Raw genomic sequence first — 19,926 nt, 5'->3', positions numbered from 1 at the left:
GCAGGTCATTGTCACGGACAGAAACAGGAAACCACCAGAGAAGAGGCTTGGAATCTGGGAATGCTTTGGTGTTTCCCGAGACGTAAGGCAGGCAGGAGAGGGAAACCTGTAGGCGGAGGGAAGACCTGGTGTCATCAGTAAAAGGAAAGGCTGTAAAGATAGTGTCTGATGATGGGGACTGTTGTTTTGCATGCTGCCACTACAGGGCCTCAGGGCTGGTGATGTTCATCCGGGACGACCCCACTGTTACCCACGCTATCTCAGTATCGTCACTTTGACACACGTGTGACATGACCCCTGATACAGAGATACTGTAGAACACGCCGCATGACCCCCAGGGGACACACACATTAACACAGACACACAGTCACACACACCACACACACATGCACACACACACACACACACACAGACGTACACACACCCTTCTGCCGGTTTGCATGGGCAATCACACAGTCCTTCCACTCTGACAGGAAAGCTGTAAATCTTGATCGGCCTGAGGGACAGAACTGCCCTCCTACAGAGTGGAGTGTCAATCTAGATAAAATACTAGTAAAGACATGCAAATCCTCCTGGGTATTCCTACTCCTATCGGTAGTGAAGGAAGACTATGCGATTCAGTGGTAAACTCCAGCAGCAGATGATCAGGCAGTGGAAGTGAAAAGCACTATGTGCATCAGATAAAGGAATTCCACCGGATAATGCATGCAAATACATCATTTAAAGGATTACTGCAATGAATACTGTTGATTAGAGTGGAATATAGGTACGTTCATTCATGCACAAAGGACAACATTGTGCTGTGAGGTTCAGAGGGGTAGGCTATGTGATGCCATACTCCAATACCACAGCCTACAGCTAAAATATAAAGATTTTACAAAGTGTTATTGAGTACACCAAATAGCACTGGCTGCAATGCTTCCAATTCACCTGCTGTCAGTGAGAAATAAGTTGCATTTGGATACTGACACCTTCTATCTTTCTAGTACCCTCACAGCCAAATGTTGAAACTATTCCCTCTCTCTGTGTGTCTCTCTCTGTGTCTCTCTCTCTCTCTGTGTGTGTGTGTCTACCTCTCTTTCCACACACATATATATATATACATATATAGGTGTTGAAACTATTCCCTGCAGAATGTCAACAGCAGTTAAGGCACAGTAATCACTGTGCTTTATATGCCAGTGTTTTTACTTTAAATCCCCCAAATGTTCAATGAGGGGAAAGCCATCGGTGAGGTAGGTTACCGTTTACCCAGACATGATATAGCTATACCATCTGGGAACAACCTCATCTCAGAAAACAACCTTCTTCAATTAAAGGGGGAAAACACTTTGTAGGAACACACAGTCTTTTTAGGGGGAGGGGGGCCTTGGAGGAAATGCCAACGTGATGTCACGGTCCACAAAACAATGGCATTTTAGAAATGATTTGTTCCATTAGGGGGGAAAAAAGTTGTCCAAAGCAAATATTTGTCCAACATTGCGCGGGCTGGCGAAGTGGAACCAGTCTGGAGATTGACCCCCCCCACCCCTCTATCCTCCTAAACTCTGCTCTCCCTTGCTCTTTCTAGACAACACGGGGGGAGTGGTAGTGATTTTGCATTCACAATGTAAAAATGTGCCCTTATCCATTTCCACTTCAGAGAGAGAGAGGGAGAGAGAGGAGATATAAGTATTAAGGAAATGTTTTATTTTCAAGAAAATATCTCAATCAATACCTAACTTCTGTACATCTTCTAATGTTCTAATAACATAAAGCTGAGAATTATTCTGGGTGATGGAGAAACTGCAAATATTACTGCCAGATATGTACTGTATATGATTGCCATAGCATGAGGGACATCCCATGACCATGAATTCCCTGAAGTGTTTAAGAGTGGAGATAAAATTGACCCTAAAAATGACAGAGGCATCTGTGTGAACAGTAGCCTGGGGAAGGTACTTTGTAGTATTATAAATTCTAGACTTCCTTATTGAACATAATGCCCTGACCAAAACCCAAATAGAACTTTTTACCAAATTACCGCACGTCTGATCATATTTACACCCTGAACTCCATTATTGACCCCCATGTGAACTAGAATAAAACCTAAATATACTCCTGCTTTGTTGATTTTGAAAAAGCTTTTGATTCCATTTTGGCAATGAGGGTCTTCTGTACAGAAAGGGGTGTTTGCTTATATCAAATCTATGTATACAAACAGTAAATGTGCAATAAAAATGGGAAGCAAACAAACAAACTACTTTACTCAGGGTCGGGGAGTTAGACAGGGTTGTAGCTTAAGCCCCACTCTATTTAACATATATATAAATGAATTGGCAAAGACTATTAGAAAAGTCCACAGCACCTGGTCTCGCCCTGTATGTCACGGAAACTCAATTCCTGCTGTATGCAGACGATCTAGTTCTGTTGTCACCCACAAAAAAAAGAGTCTACAACAGAATCTAAATATCCTACATGAGTTCAGTCAGTCATGGTCCATGACAGTAAACTTCAAGTAGACAAAGTATTTTTGTCAACTTTTACTTCACTACATTCCTAAAGAGAATAATGTACTTTTTACTCCATTCATTTTCCCTGACGCGCAAAATAACTTGTTACATTTTGACAGGAAAATGGTCAGATTCACACACTTATCAAGAGAACATCCCTGATCATCTCGACTGCCTCTGATCTGGTGGACTCACTAAACACAAATGCTTAGTTTGTAAATTATGTCTGAGTGTTGGAGTGTGCCCCTGACGATCCGTCAATAAAAAAAGAGAAAGAAAATTGTGCCGTCTGGTTTGCATAAAATAAGGAATTTGAAATGGTTTATACTTTTACTTTTGATACTTAAGTACATTTTAGCAATTCCATTTACTTCTAATACTTAAGTATATTTCAAACCAAATACTTTTAGCCTTTTACTCAAGTAGTATTTTACTGGGTGACTTTCACTTTTACTTGAGTCATTTTCTATAAAGGTACTTTACTTACTTTTACTCAAGTATGACAATTTAGTTGTAACGGTTTTCTGTAGGTGAAGGAGAGGCGGACCAAAATGCAGCGTGGTGGTTATTCATGTTTTTAATAAAGACGACTATACATGAACAGACTAAACAAAACAAGGAAAGTGAAAACCTAAACAGTCCTATCTGGTGCAAACACAGAGACAGGAACAATCACCCATGAAACACTCAAAGAATATGGCTGCCTAAATATGGTTCCCAATCAGAGACAACGATAAACACCTGCCTCTGATTGAGAACCATTCCAGACAGCCATAGACTATGCTAGATACCCCTACTATAATACAAACCCAATACCTAACAAAAACCCCAAGACAAAACACACCACATACAAAACCCATGTCACACCCTGGCCTGACCAAATTAATAAAGAAAACACAAAATACTAAGACCAGGGCGTGACAGAACCCCCCAAGGTGCGGACTCCCGACCGCACAACTAAACCCATAGGGAGGGCCCGGGTGGGCGTCTGTCCACGGTGGCGGCTCCGGCGCGGGACGTGGACCCCACTCTAACAAAGTCTTAGTCCCTTTGCCTCATGTCCTTAGATAGGCGACCCTCGCCGCCGACCTTGGCCTAGTAGTCCTCACCAAGGACTGAGGGGCAGCTCGGGACTGAGGTAGCTCGGGACTGAGGGGTAGCTCGGGACTGAGGGGTGGCTCGGGACTGAGAGGAAGCTCAGCACTGAGAGGAAGCTCAGCACTGAGAGGAAGCTCAGGCAGGTAGTTGGCTCTGGCAGATCCTGGCTGGCTGGCAGTTCTGGCAGATCCTGGCTGACTGGCAGACCCTGGCTGAATGGCGGATCCTGGCTGACTGGCGGATCTGGAAGATCCTGGCTGAATGGCGGATCCTGGCTGAATAGCGGATCCTGGCTGAATAGCGGATCTGGAAGATCCTGGCAGCTCTGGCTGCTCGGCAGCTCTGGCTGCTCCATGCTGACTGGCTGCTCCATGCTGACTGGCGGCTCTGGCTGCTCCATGCTGACTGGCGGCTCTGGCTGCTCCATGCTGACTGGCGGCTCTGGCTGCTCCATGCTGACTGGCGGCTCTGGCTGCTCCATGCTGACTGGCGGCTCTGGCGGCTCCATGCTGACTGGCGGCTCTGGCGGCTCCATGCTGACTGGCGGCTCTGGCGGCTCCATGCTGACTGGCGGCTCTGGCGACTCAGTAAGCACAGTCTTGCTTTTGAGAAAGGCCGCTGTAGGCAGACCTGGCTTTCAAGAGAAGACAGGCTATGTGCCCACTGCCCACAAAATAAAGTTGAAACTGAGCTGCACTGCCTAACCTCCTTCCAAATGTATGACCATAGAGACACATATTTCCCTCAGATTACAGGGACCCAAAAAGATTTTGAAACAAATCAAATATTGACCAATTTCCTTATCTGTTCGGTGAAATGCCATAGGGTGCAATCATCGCAGCAACATTTTTGACCTGTTGCGATAAGAAAAGAGTAAACAGTGGAGCAGAAACACCAAAGTAAAGAGAACCTATATATTTATCTGTTAATTTATCTGTTAATTTATTTTTTCACACACAGCACACGCACCAGCTGGCTGAGCGGGCCCTAGTGGAGAGAATAGTTACATTTGTCTGTGCACTATTTTATCTTCATTTATAGACTATTTAGAGTGTATAGACCAACGGCCTGTACAGGTGCGGACCGATACACTCGTATTTGTGTTTTCTTTATTACATAGTTAATAATATAACATTTCAAATGTCTTTCTCTTTTGAAACGTTTGTGTGTTTAATGTTAAATGTTAATAGAGGGAGAAAGAGAGAGAGTGAGAGAGAGACACAGAGAGGGAGAAAGAGAGAGAGACACAGAGAGAGAGAGAGAGAGAGAGAGACAGAGAGAGAGAGACACACAGAGAGAGAGAGAGAGAGAGAGAGAGAGAGAGGGAAGAGAGAGAGAGAGAGATAGACACAGATATTCAGTGCAATCGGAAAGTATTCAGACTCCTTCCATTTTCCCACATTTTGTGACGTTACAGCCATATTCTAAAAACTTTTTTTTTTAAAGGGGTGGCCCCCTGCCAAACTGCACAATTGGCGGAGAAGGGCCTTGGTCAGGGAGGTGACCACGAACCCGATTGTCACTCTGACAGAGCTCCAGAGTTCCTGTGTGACAATGGGAGGACCTTCGAGAAGGACAACCATCTCTGCAGCACTTCACCAATCAGGCCTTTATGGTAGAGTGACCAGACGGAAGCTACTCCTCAGTAAAAGGCACATGACAGCCCGCTTGGAGTTTTCCAAAAGGCACCTAAAGGACTCTCAGACCATGAGAAACAAGATTCTCTGGTCTGATGAAACCAAGATTGAACTCCTTGGCCTGAATGTCAAGTGTCTGGAAGAAACCTGGCACCATCTCTACAGTGAAGCATGGTGATGGCAGCATCGTACTGTGGGAATGTTTTTCACCGGCAGGGACTGGGAAACTAGTCAGGATCGAAGGAAAGATGAACGGAGCACTGTACAGAGAGATCCTTGATGAAAACCTGCTCCAGAGCGCTCAGGACCTCAGATTGGGGTGAAGGTTCACCTTCCAACAGGACAACAACCCTAACTAAGCACACAGCCAAGACAACGCAGGAGTGGCTTCGGGACAAGTCTCTAAATGTCCTTGAGAGGCCCACCCAAAGCCTGGACTTGAACCCGATCTGAAAGAGAGACCTAAAAATAGCTCTGCAGCGATGCTCCCCATCCAACCTTACAGAGCTTGAGAGGATCTTCAGAGAAGAATGGAAGACTCCCCAAATATAGGTGTGCCAAACTTGTAGCCAAGAAGACTCAAGGCTGTAATCGCTGCCAAAGTTGCTTCAACAGAGTACTGAGTAGATGGTCTGAATACTTAAATAAATGTGATATTTCCATTTTAATATATATATATATGGAAAGAGAGGTAGACACAGAGAGAGAGAGAGAGAGAGAGAGAGAGAGAGAGACAGAGAAAGAGAGACACAGAGAGAGACACACAGAGACAGAGAGAAAGAGAGAGACACAGACACAAAGAGAAAGAGAGAGACACAGAGACACAGAGAGAGAGACACAGAGAGAGAGAGAGACACAAAGAGAGATAAACACACAGAGAGAGTGAAACACAGCGAGAGAGAGACACAGAGAGTGAAACACAGCGAGAGAGAGACACAGAGAGAGTGAAAAACAGAGAGAGAGAGGAATGCAGGGCTGCGAGATGACAAACAGAGCAGAGCGCTGGATTCCATGGAATTCCTTCGAGCAGAAAGAATGTGCTAATTGGCTGACCTATGAAATCATGATGATGGCACAATCATCATCACCTCCCTTCATTAAAACATGTCACAGACAGACAGACAGACACAGAGAAAGAGTCAGTGACTAAAAAAAGTGGGATAATCCGCCAGACGTGGGTAGACACACACTAAATGGCCAAAAGTGGACACCTGCTCGTTGAACATCTCATTCCAAAATCATGGGCATTAATATGGAGTTGGTCCCTCCTTTGCTGCTATAACAACCTCCACTCTTCTGGGAAGGCTTACCACTAGAAGTTGGAACATTGCTGCAGGGACTTGCTTCCATTCAGCCACAAGAGCATTCATGAGGTCGGGCACTGAAATTAGGCAATTAGGCCTGGGTTCGCGGTCGGCATTCCAGTTCATCCCAAAGGTCTTTGATGGGGTTGAGGTCAGGGCTCTGTGCAGGCCAGGCAATTTCTTTCACACAGATCTCGACAAACCATTTCTGTATGAACCTTGCTTTGTGCACGGGGGCATTATCATGCTGAAACAGGATAGGAGCCTTCCCCAAACTGTTGGAAGCACAAAATCCTCTCGAATGTCATTGTATGCTGTAGCGTTAAGATTTCAGTTCACTGGAAGTAAGGGGCCTAGCCCGAACCATGAAAAACAGCACCAAATGATTATTCCTCCTCCACCAAACTTTACAGTTGCCACTATGCATTCAGGCAGGTAGCGTTCCTCTGGCATCTGCCAAACCCAAATTTGTCCGTAGGACTGCCCGATGATTTATCACCTCAAATTGGAATCCCCAATTTCATGGTATCCAATTGGTAGTTACAGTCTTGTCTTATCGCTGCAACTCATGTACGGACTCGGGAAAGGTGAAGGTTGAGAGCCATGCGCCCTCCGAAACACAACCCGACCAAGCCGCACTACTTCTTGACACAATGCCCACTTAACCCAGAAGCCATCCGCACCAATGTGTCAGAGGAAACACCGTACACCTGGCGACCGTGTCAGCATACACTGTGCCCGGTCCCCCACAGGAGTCACTAGTGCACGATGGGACAAGGACATCCCTGCCAGCCAAACCCTCCCCTATCCCAGACGTCGCTGGTCCAATTGTGTGCCGCCCCATGGGTTTCCCAGACGCGGCCGGCTGCGACAGAGCCTGGACATGAACCCAGAATCTCTAGTGGCACAGTTAGCACTGCAATGCAGTGCCTTAGACCACTGCGACACTCGGGAGGCCCGAAGAACACATTTCCACGGCTCCAGAGTCCAATGGCGGCGAGTTTGACACCACTCCAGCTGACGCTTGGCATTGTGCACTGTGATCTTAGGCTTGTGTGTGGCTGCTCGGCCATGGAAACCCATTTCATGAAGCTCCTGACGAACAGTTGTTGTGCTGACGTTGCTTCCAGAGGCAGTTTGGAACTCGGTGATGAGTGTTGCAACCGAGGATAGATGATTTTTACAAGCTTCAGCTCTCGGCGGTCTCGTTCTGAGCTTGTGTGATCTACCACTTCCGGACTGAGCCATTGTTGCTCTTAGAGGTTTCCACTTTACAATAACAGCACTTACAGTTGACCGGAGCAGCTCCAGCAGGGCAGAAATTTGACAAACTGACTTGTTGGGAAGGTGGCATCCTATGACGGTGCCACGTTGAAAGTCACTGAGCTCTTCAGTGTAGGTTATTCTATGGCCAACATTTGTCTATGGAGATCGCATGGCTGTTTGTCGATTTTATACACCTGTCAGCAACAAGTGTGGCTGAAATAGCCGAAGCCACTAGTTTGAAGGGGTGTCCACATACTTTTGCCCATGTAGTGTAGGTGGACAGTCATTATCTTTGACACTTGATATATTTGACTCATAAAATGATATTTGACTCATAAATGAGCATTTGAATGCTCCGTATCAGTCAATACTGTACAGCGTTTGAGTATCTGCAAAATTACTAATCTGCCTGCACCCAATAAAACCCCCTTAATATTATTTGCATACTGAGAGGGAAGATAACAGCACGTAGGCTTGAGTTAAATAATGTCTAAAATGACAGACAGGAAATTCTCCATGGCAGTATTAACTGAGAAATGTCATGGTCAGGTTGGAATGTGTTCAGAATGTGTGTGTGTGTGGGGGGGTTGTGACCTACTAGATAATATCACAGGACAGGATGTTAGCGTTATGTCGTACTCCTCTGAGAGAGATAATGATTTCTAAAAAACAAGAACAACAGCCAACATCAGTTTCTATGGGTTGGGGTTTCGGGGGGGTTGGGGAAACAATTAAAACACACACCTACCTGCCTTTAAAGGACAGAGTGCAGACTACCCCCCCTCTCTTCCTTTTCCTTTTCCTGTCAATTCCATTGGTGTGAGTTATGTGGAGATGACACAGGGTAAAGAATGTAAACAGGCCATTTTAAAGTGAGGGCTGAATCTTGAAACCATAACAAATTCAATATCAAGCCAGTATTATAAACCAACTCTGACTATAATATCCAACATATCCACTGGCATATCATACCACATACCTATCTGTGAATTACTACACCTTCAAAGAAATCAAACAATTGCAGCTTCTGACTCAAAGTTTTGGATCAACACCCACCCCAAAAATAAAACAAATGTTTTATGATAGTTTAGGTGTTTCCGTGGTGATATTCTGCAATGTGCAATTCAAGGGCACTAACTAGGCTGCCCAGGGGCAATTCAATGCTGGTATCACTCCACAGAAACTATAAACATATGTGAAAGTGTAACTAACTTCTAGCTCTAGCCAGCCAGATGTATTGGTACAATCTGGTTCACTGCTATGATTACATTCCAATGTCCATACAAGCATATTTAGATAGAATGTGTGCCCAATACATTACTTAGGCGGTATGCTAGTATGAATGTTTGGAGCACGGCCCATCTCACTGAACAACCTCAATGACCTAATGAATAGCATGGCCAAGAACTAACACTTGAATCTTCCATGTTATAACTGTTAGATGAGGAATTCATATAATGAGATTCAACACACATTTAAACACATCAGTATGTCCCTTCAACACCTCCCTCGGGTGCAAGGCATTTCCTTAGTAATTGGCGAGGAGAGAATGGATAATATGCCATACAAATGATGTGTGGCTCCTGCTCTTTCCATCCATGTAGACTTATACTGAAAATATACTCTATACAGTATATATGTGATAGCCAGAATGACCTATTCACTACATGTCCCTGTCTCTGAAAATAAATATGATGGTCAAATTTCCTCTGCAATAATTATTTCATTATTTAATTTCGACGTGTTGTCATTTGAATGACTCTCCTGCATTACCAATAATACATTACATTGGGAATATGTAGATTGAAATGCAAGCATGGATGAAACAATTGGAAATGTATAATCATGTCAATTATGCTTTATGTCAATTTCTGGTGGAAATACAGTCGGGACTGATGACTAATATCTTAACTACATGACGTCATCGTTTTCAGCAAACTGCAGTCCCGAGCATCGGTCTCCAGTGGCTTGATACTAGTGACATCTAGTGGCTGACAGAGACATTGTCCTCATAGTGAGACAAAGAAACAGCCTGAAACACCCAAGTAACTCCAGGGTATACTGTAGTTGTCCCATACCAAATCAACCCATATAACCCCTATGCCCCCTATACACTAGTGTAGATCTGAGAGAAGTGGATAGGTGTACACAATATAGCACCAATTCCAACTGGCTAGTGGTGCTATTACTATGTTATATCTATTTATAAACTGTGTGGGTCAAGCCCTGAATGCTGATTGGCTGACAGCTGTGGTATAGCTGACTGTATACCACGGGTATGACAAAACATTTTTATTTACTGCTCTAATTACGTTGGTAACCAGTTTATAATAGCAATGAGGGGGTTTGTGATCTACGGCCAATATACCACGGCTAAGGGCTGTGTCCAGGCACTCTGCATAAGAACAGCCCTTGGCCGTGGTATATTGACCATATACCACACCTCCTCGGGACTTATTGCTTAAAGGGGGTAGGGGCTAATAGCAGTTGAGTCATTATCCCAAGTCAAGCCCATAGACCCTGAGAGAAGGAGATAGGGGCGAGCAATATAGCTTGTCATTTAAGGTGGCACTATTACCATATTGGTTACATATTACGTCAAATAGTTCCTCTCTAGGTTTCTTCCTAGGTTCTGGTCCACCATGCTTATACACCTTCTACATCTGTTTAGGGTTTTAGGCTGGGTTTCTGTACAGCAATTTGTGACATTGGCTGATGTAGAGAGGGCTTTATTAATACAATTTGATTTGATATAGCTAAAGAAGTAAACTACAGGGGTCAATTTGGGATAGAGCGATAGAATACTCAGTAGACGACAACATTTGGAGGGTTGCAGATAGAAATCAAACTTCTAAAGGATTTGAATTGCTCCATGGCATTGTACATGAATAGTATCTGACTAGTGTCTGACTGTGATATGTGGTTGTCCCACCTAATTCTCTTGAAGCACTAACTGTAAATTGCGTCTGCTGAATGACTCAAATATACAAATGTAATGACTAGTGAGTGACCCCCCCCCAACCCATAGAAACTGATGTTGGCTGTTGTTCTTGTTTTCTAGAAATCATTATCTCTCTCAGAGGAGTGACATAATGCTAACATCCTGTCCTGTGATATCATCTAGTAGGTCACAACAACCCCCCCCCCACACACACACACACATTCCAAACTGACCATGACATTTCTCAGTTAATACTGCAATGGAGAATTTCCTGTCTGTCATTTTAGAAATGATATAACTCAACACTAGCAGCCACAAGGTGGCGATATATAATTCAAGATAAACGGTAGTGCTGTTGTGTGATCATCCATTTGAATGACACAGAACCAAAATATTTAGGTTGAAAGAAAACATACACAGGGACACCATTTCATTATAAATCTGTAAAAACGAGTTTTAATGGCAAAATACATGAAAATGACAAATATGGAAACTGCCTCCTTTATAAAAACGACCTGTTACTACTGTGTTTATGACAATAAATATAGACTGCACCATGTACATTAGATGATCCAAACAAGATACATGTATGACTATCCAATGAGTGCAGTAAGCTTTTCTACCACGAATGCGTATTATTATTCCAATATTTTGTCTCAACAAGATAGTAGAAAATAAGATATTATTCTGACCCTGATTCTCCAAAACAAACAGATAACAATTTTTTTTAAAGAACAATCTTTACAGATGGAATCCGCAGTGGGGAAACGGAGCCACTGTCGTGGCTTTGGTTTTGTTGACGAAGCAGAGCGTCGCACCGCGTGGTAAAAGAACACGCCGTTCTAGCGCGCATCCAACGATGTACCGAGTGAAGAAGAAAAGAAGTGTACATTGTTTGCAGTGACTTCTTTATTGTTGTAATATCGCAAACGGACGTGGCTGTTTCACCATTAAGGATTCCAGCTTAACATTAAACAAAAAATAATCACAGTCATTAACAATGACATTTCAAGCCACAATCTTTACAGAAATTGCACTTCAAAATACTGGTCAGGGTGAGTAGATTTATAGTACCTTTCTATTTGATCGTACCTGGGTAGGATCTTAATTTGACCACTCTTTTTGTTGATGAGAATTTTCCAGCACCACAGGAAATGCAGATGAGCTTTGTGATTTACATGAATTCACTGAAAACCCACACTAATACACGGTTATATTAATGGAATTGCACTTTTCTCATAGCCTATTTTTGACCAACTAATAGCCTAACCACCGATCAAGCAACATTATGGTCTAAACGTTCAAATCCTGGTGCTGGAGGATTATATATCTGAGACAATATAGGTCAAATTAAGATCCTACACCTGTAAATCATACAGTATTAACACCTCAAGGGTAGTATAATGTATTAGAGTTATCAAAGGTGTTGATGAGGGAAGAGTTGAACTTAATAAAATCTTTATCATCTACATTTCATTCCAGCTCTCACAGAGGATAGTACAGAATTGCATAAGAGCACATCAATAATAAATTAACATCAATGACATCAAACAAAAGAAGAGTGTAAAAAAAGATTGCAAAACATATACTGCATATTTAACATACAGTTGAAGTCGGATGTTTACATACACTTAGGTTGGAGTCATTACAACTCGTTTTTCAACCACTCCACAAATTTCTTGTTAACAAAGTATAGTTGTGGCAAGTCGGTTAGGACATCTACTTTGTACATGACACAAGTCATTTTTCCAACAATTATTTCAAGAGATTATTTCACATATATTTCACTTTCAAACTCAGTGCCTCTTTGCTTGACATCATGGGAAAATCAAAAGAAATCAGCCAAGACCTCTGAAAAAAAATGTATATCTCCACAAGTCTGGTTCATCCTTGGGAGCAATTTCCAAAGCCTGAGGGTACCACATTCATCTGTATAAACAATAGTACACAAGTATAAACACCATGGGACCATGCAGCCTAGTCTCCTAGAGATGAACATGCTTTGGTGCGAAAAGTGCAAATCAATCCCAGAACAACAGCAAAAGACCTTGTGAAGATGCTGGAGCAAACAGGTACAAAAGTATCTATATTCACAGTAAAACGAGTCCTATATCGACATAACCTGAAAGGCCACTCAGCAAGGAAGAAGCCACTGCTCCAAAACCGCCATTAAAAAAGCCAGACTACGGTTTGCAACTGCACAAGGGGACAAAGATTGTACTTTTTGGAAAAATGTCCTCTGGTCTGATGAAACAAAAATAGAACTGTTTGGCCATAATGACCATTGTTACATTTGGAGGAAAAGGGGGAGGCTTGCAAGACGAACAACACCATCCCAACTGTGAAGCACAGGGGTGGCAGCATCATGTTGTGGGGTGCTTTGCTGCAGGAGGGACTGGTGCACTAAACAAAATAGATGGCATCATGAGGCAGGTGAAATTATTTGGATATATTGAAGCAACATCTGAAGACATCAGTCAGGAAGTTAAAGCTTGGTCGCAAATGGGTCTTCCAAATGGACCCCAAACATACTTCCAAAGTTGTGGCAAAATGGCTTAAGGACAACAAAGTCAAGGTGTTGGAGTGGCCATCACAAAGCACTGACCTCAATCCCATAGAAAATTTGTGGGCAGAACTGAAAAAGCGTGTGCGAGCATGGAGGCCTACAAACCTGACTCAGTTACACCAGCTCTGTCAGGAGGAATGTGCTAAATTCACACCAACTTATTGTGGGAAGCTTGTGGAAAGCTACCTGAAACGTTTGAGCAATTTAAAGGCAATGCTACCAAATACTAATTTAATGTATGTAAACTTCTGACCCACCGGGAATGTGATGAAAAAAATAAAAGCTGAAATAAATCATTATCTCTACTACTTTTCTGATATTTCACATTCTTAAAATAAAATGGTGATCCTAACTGACCTAAGACAGGGAATTTTTACAAGCATTAAATGTCAGGAATTGAGAAAAACTGAGTTTTAATGTATTTGGCTAAGGTGTATGTAGACTTTCGACTTCAACTGTGTCTATATATCATTCATATAATTACATAATATAATTACACATTATAGTCAGAAGTCGTACGCTCCTGAGTGCTCTACTTGGATTCTTTCCGTCTTCTTCAGTCTCAAAACCAGAACTGCTTCTAGCTCTGAGACCATGTCTGTGTCTGATATGGCACTGTATCCCCTATGTAGGAAAAACGCTGCCATATCAGATGTACCCAAGACAAGTCTGTTGCACTGTTCCCTAAAGGTGCTCCTTCCTATCAGAGTTTAGTCTGGAAAGAAGATGGCATCTTTTGGCCTTGTTTAGTCACTGGAAAAAGACTTCCTCCTCTAACGTGTGTATCTGTATCTCTTTCTGTGTGTGTGGTTCCCTTGGACAAAGTGCTCGTTTGGGCGCCTGGACTGTGTGAGCTGCCTCCTAGCTCTGTCCCAGTGAACAGTAGTTTAGTTTCTTCCCTTTGACTCAAACTCCCATGATTCTCAGGTCTCATGGAGCACACCTGTAAATGGGCCGTACCTGCCTTGTCTGGGAGAGGTCCTGAAAGTCTGCCCTCGGCCTCTCCCTCTCCTACCCTGTTGTCCTGGTAGCTGGTGTGCATGCTTGTGCTAGGCCCAGCCGCCTCTTTCAGAGGGTTTTGATGGTGCTTCAGCGATGAAGGCCTACTAAGTGGCCCTTCTTCCAGTCCAGCTCCCCTGGTCCTGGAGTGGTCCATCTCTGCTGGAGTAGGGGTGTTCTGGGCTGCCATGGACCGGTCCATCTTTGCCGGGGTAGGGGTGTTCTGTGATGCCACGGGGCTATTCACCAGGCTGTAGTGACGACTGGTCCTGGGCTGTACCATGTGGATCCCCCCAATGGGGATCATCAGGTTGGGGGTCTTGGCTAGCTGCTGAGAGTGGAGAGGCAGGTGGCTGAGGACACCACCGTGGCCCCCTCGGGATGGTCTAGTCCTGGGGGACAGAAGAGGGAGACGCACCTCATCGTCCTCCTGAACAGAGTAGCTCTTCAGCTTGGTAGGGATGAGGGGAAGGAAGGGTGTAAAGGTTAGAACCACAACGCAACCAAACCACAATGTCAACACGACTTGTGAAGAAACATACCATGTTTATATCAGGTGAGTTGACTGAGACATTGAAACACATTTAGAGGCTGATGGCACAGTCCTTGTGGTTACAATCTCAGACATCTAATGATAGGTGTGTGACTCGTTTTTTTCACAGACTGCTCAGAACAAACACATTTGTGTCTATTTGGGAACCATCTTGCATTATTTTCAGGTTTTGTGTTGTTGGTTCGGTTTGAATCATATAAAAGTAGAGTGTTACCCTTCCTTCCTTTTCCTATAAAGGTATGACTTTAAAATAACCCTGAATGTACCACCCTACGTATCTATATTTGTTTTGGATGTTTATTTTACTTGTATTTGGCTGTTTATCCCTCACAGGAACTGCTTTGTGTGTAGAAAAGTGTTTATTTAATCTCTGAACCCAACCGGCTAACCAAACAGAGACAGATCACGTCGCAGGTGAGTGAGCAGCACTGTGGTTATCAAACCAATCCGTCCCCACGTTATAGATGTTAAATTCAATTATGCAACAAAAATACAAGAGAGCCGAGCAGTCTTCCACAGGTCAGACACAAAGTGTGTCTGTGTTGTGTTCTAGGGGTGACAGAGTGAGACTGTGAAATACTCACCAGCCTTGCCTTGGAGCTTGTAGCCGTAGCAGGTCTGTCCCTGTGGGGATTTGAAGATGGGTCTCTGGGCAGACAGGCTCTGTGTTGAGCAGCGATGGTGGCCTGAGGGGAAGGGGAGCTGGGGGACTTGGGCCTGACAGGCGAGAGGCCTCTTAGGGGGGATGGATGTCTCTCTAGGGAGGGGGAGACATGACAACCTAGCAGGGACAGAGAGGAGGTTGGGGAGGGGTGGGAGGGGGCAGGGGACAGGTTATGCCTAGGAAACAGGGATGAGAGAGGTGGAGGGGAGGGATGGCAGAAGACAGGGGAGAGGTAACGCTTGGGGGAAGGGCATCGGAGAGGGGCCAGGTCCGCTCTAGGGGATAGGGAGTGAGCAGGAGAAAGCTGATTGGATAGGGATGGAGACAGGGCTGGAGTTGGTGATGGACAGTGCAATGGGGAGCGGTGACCACAGGGGTCCAGGTGCCTCCTCCGAGAGAATAGAGCTCTCTTCTTGCTGGGGGAACCAGCAGGGTAACAGAGGCTTGGCTCCTGGGGATTCAGCCTCTGAGGCTGGCTGGGCTGGCTTGACCCAGATGGTCTGGTCCTGTCCTGGTCTGGTGTGGTTCTGTTCTGGTCTGGGGGTTTGGGTGGCTTCAAGTGGCTTGTTGAGGTGGTGGAAGGGTCTTCATGGGACGAGGACTCCTCTTCACCATCATCATCATCTTCATCATCATACTCGTTGTCATCGTCGTCTGCTTCAGTTTCGCTGATGTCAGAGTACCGGTGCTCGTCCTGTCCTGTCTCTGGCCAGACTGTGCAGTCTGGGGGGGGGGGTCATTGTAAGAATTAGGCAACATAACAAAGTATTATTGGATATTATTTATGTAGACACAGCAATATAACATCGTCTGACCTTCTTCTGCCTCAGAACCAGTCATTGGCCCATCATGGCACTTCTTCCCGTGGGCCTTGGACTTCATGTGTTTGGTGAGGTTCCCTGGAACAACAGAGAATCATTACAAGACGTCCCTAACCACACACTGGATGAACAGAGATGTCAACTCTGAGCAGGTCAACGGTACACTTTTCCTTCAAAATCTATTTTAAAAGAGAGGCCTTGTCCCAATAAGGCAGCCATTTCAGTACCCATCCACCTATCCATACCCACTAGGGAGTCACAGTCCTGTGACTATCTGTAACCTCAGTAAGGCAGCAGTCCTGTGACTATCTGTAACCACAACAAGGCAGCAGTCCTGTGACTAACTGTAACCACAACAAGACAGCAGTCCTGTGACTATCTGTAACCACAACAAGACAGCAGTCCTGTGACTATCTGTAACCACAACAAGGCAGCAGTCCTGTGACTATCTGTAACCACAACAAGGCAGCAGTCCTGTGACTATCTGTAACCACAACAAGGCAGCAGTCCTGTGACTATCTGTAACCACAAGGCAGCAGTCCTGTCTATCCATAGCTCACCTTTGGTTTTGAAGGCGAAGTTGCAGTGCTTGCAGACGTAGGGTCGTGAGTCGGTGTGCAGGCGGATGTGTTTACGCAGCATACTAGGCTTCTTACAGCGGATGCCACACTCCTCACACACATATCTGCCCCTGCCTCGACCCCGCACATACACATACTCCTCACTAGACCTGTAGCTGACGGACAAGAGAGAGAGAGAGAGAGAGAGAATTTTAGTTATATTTTAGTGTTTTATTATGTACAGGTAATGCTACCACCATAAACCTTGTGAATTGATGCTAGTGTTCTTTCAATAACATCTAGGAATGGAGAGGAACCTGAGTGAACAGAGTACCCAAAGTTGAGATATTTGGATCTGAATCCCGGGTCAAATTTTCAGTGGTAAGTTCATTTCCACCCCAGATGAAAACCACAGTCCATATGGCTGCAATAAAAGCATTGGTTCTATATACTGTATATAGCACCTGCACGCTGCTCTAATGTTTCTATCTATTGCTGTATCTGTTTGGCACACACCCTTCTTACACAGTGAACACACACTCTGGCAGTTGGTTAGGGGGTCCACCCCTGTGCGTGTGTGTGTGTGTGTGTGTGTGTGTGTGTGTGTGTGTGTGTGTGTGTGTGTGTGTGTGTGTGTGTGTGTGTGTGTGTGTGTGTGTGTGTGTGTGTGTGTGTGTGTGTGGTGGGTGCGTGTGTGTGCTTTTGGGGTGGAGGATGTTCTGGTTTGGGGTTATAAAAGCCCCTCTGTGTGAAGCTGAAGTGGGTGCCCTGCAGTGGGACTCTAACCCTCATCACCACCCTCTCACACCACCACCACCACCCAGCCCCAGTCCAAACACAGAGAGCCTGCAACATCAGCTGGGGTTTGGAACAGCCAGCCAATAAAAACACACCAGAGAGGGAGGAAACCCTGGGCTCAGACCAGCTGCTCCAAATAAACAGAAAACAAAAACGTCTTTCTATGAATGTGATCGGTAATTACAATGATAGCTAACATGCTTCATTTTCTCAACTTAATCACTGTTTGGTGCCTTAAAAGCAATGTTTTGACTAAATTTTGACTGAATGCGACAGGTGTTGCGATGTCCTTAAAGGGGTTCAATGTAGAGCTTTCATGAAACCATATCATTGTTGCATTGTTACATAGGCTGTTTTGGTGAATAAGAATTTGTTCTTAACTGACTTGCCTAGTTAAATAAATGTTAAATAAAACAACTTTAAAAATGGAGCAGGCCTTTTCTTAAAAGCTCCTTAAATACCAGTCCCTCATATCACGCTTGGACAGCCTAAGATACAAATGCAAGTTGGTGGCATTGAAACTTGGCAGTCTTGGCCATTTACATAGGCTTAGATTAGGCAGGCCTGACTAAGAGTAGCCAAAACAACTGGCTAGGTAGTGCTCTGTTTCAGCCGTTATGGGCAGGCTAGCTGTGTGCAGTGGCATAAAGTACTTAAGCAAAAAAAATACTTTAAGTACAATTTAAGTCGTTTTTGGGGATATCTATTCTTTACTATTATTATTCTTTGACTACTTTTACTTCACTACATTCCTAAAGAAAATAATGTGCTTTTACTCCATACATTTTCCCTGGCACCCAAAAATACTTGTTACATTTTGAATGCTTAGCAGGACAGGAAAATGGTCCAATTCACACCTATCAAGAGAACATCCCTCGTCATCCCTACTGCCTCTGATCACGAGGACTCATTAAACACAAATGCTTCGTTTGTAAATGATGTCTGAGTGTTGGAGTGTGCCCCTGGCTATCCGTAAATTCAAACAACAAGAAAATGGTGCTGCCTGGTTTGCTTAAATAAGGTCTTTGAAATTATTTATGCTTTTCCTTTTTTATGCTTAAGTATATTTTGGCAATTACATTTACTTTTGATACTTAAACATATTTAAAACCATATACTTTTAGACTTTTACTCAAGTAGTATTTTACTGGGTGACTTTCACTTTTACTTGAGTCATTTTATATTAAGGCATCTTTACTTTTACTCAAGTATGACAATTGGGTACGTTTTCCACCACTGGCTGTGTGGAGAAGGTACCACTCTGTTTCAGCTGTTATGGACCGCCTAGCTGTGTGGTGAAGGCACCACTCTGTTTCAGCTGTTATGGACCGCCTAGCTGTGTGGTGAAGGCACCACTCTGTTTCAGCTGTTATGGACCGCCTAGCTGTGTGGAGAAGGTACCGCTCTGTTTCAGCTGTTATGGACCGCCTAGCTGTGTGGAGGAGAACGTACCACCTGTTTCAGCTGTTATCTGTTTCAGCTGTTATGGACTGCCTAGCTGTGTGGAGGAGAAGGTACTGCTCTGTTTCAGCTGTTATGGACCGCCTAGCTGTGTGGAGGAGAACGTACCACTCTGTTTCAGCTGTTATGGAGCGTTTCAGCTGTTATGGACTGCCTAGCTGTGGAGGAGAACGTACCACTCTGTTTCAGCTGTTATGGACCGCCTAGCTGTGTGGAGCTGAGAACATACCACTCTGTTTCAGCTGTTATGGACCGCCTAGCTGTGTGGAGGAGAACGTACCACTCTGTTTCAGCTGTTATGGACCGCCGAGCTGTGTGGAGGAGAACGTACCACTCTGTTTCAGCTGTTATGGACTGCCTAGCTGTGGAGGAGAACTGTCAGCCACTCTGTTTCAGCTGTTATGGACTGCCTAGCTGTGTGGAGGAGAACGTACCACTCTGTTTCAGCTGTTATGGACCGCCTAGCTGTGTGGAGGAGAACGTACCACTCTGTTTCAGCTGTTATGGACCCCCTAGCTGTGTGGAGGAGAACGTACCACTCTGTTTCAGCTGTTATGGACCGCCTAGCTGTGTGGAGGAGAACGTACCACTCTGTTTCAGCCGTTATGGGCATCTGTTTGAATTATGTTTGAATCTTTTATGATGTAATGTGATTCAAATAAAGTATTTCAAATGTGTGTGTGAGTGTGTGTGTGTCGATGCATGTGTGTGTACATGCCCACTGACAAAAAATCCCACATGCCGGACTGATATACAGCATGTAGGC

The 19,926-nt window shown here is 44.4% G+C and overlaps 1 protein-coding gene across 3 annotated transcripts in view; it reads right to left on the bottom strand.

Moving 5' to 3' along the window:
* Positions 1-13,691: 13,691 nt before the first annotated feature.
* LOC112264626 (transcription factor HIVEP3) overlaps positions 13,692-19,926 on the bottom strand; it is a 32,396-nt gene continuing 26,161 nt past the window's right edge. For 2 of the 3 annotated variants that reach the window (XM_042295491.1, XM_042295490.1), the window contains exons 4-7: positions 16,902-17,077; positions 16,336-16,419; positions 15,441-16,243; positions 13,692-14,754 (exon numbers count right to left, since the gene is read on the bottom strand). In XM_042295491.1, coding sequence (XP_042151425.1) covers positions 14,008-14,754; positions 15,441-16,243; positions 16,336-16,419; positions 16,902-17,077 — 1,810 coding nt within the window. In that variant the 3' untranslated portion in view covers positions 13,692-14,007. The remainder of the gene's footprint in view (positions 14,755-15,440; positions 16,244-16,335; positions 16,420-16,901; positions 17,078-19,926) is intronic. The other variant, XM_042295492.1, reaches the window with a different exon arrangement.

This window comes from Oncorhynchus tshawytscha, linkage group LG13 (genome assembly GCF_018296145.1).
Source record: "Oncorhynchus tshawytscha isolate Ot180627B linkage group LG13, Otsh_v2.0, whole genome shotgun sequence".
NCBI classification, from domain to species: domain Eukaryota; kingdom Metazoa; phylum Chordata; class Actinopteri; order Salmoniformes; family Salmonidae; genus Oncorhynchus; species Oncorhynchus tshawytscha.
The sequence above is the reverse complement of the archived record's forward strand: the minus strand, read 5'-3'. Positions and strand labels throughout refer to the sequence as shown.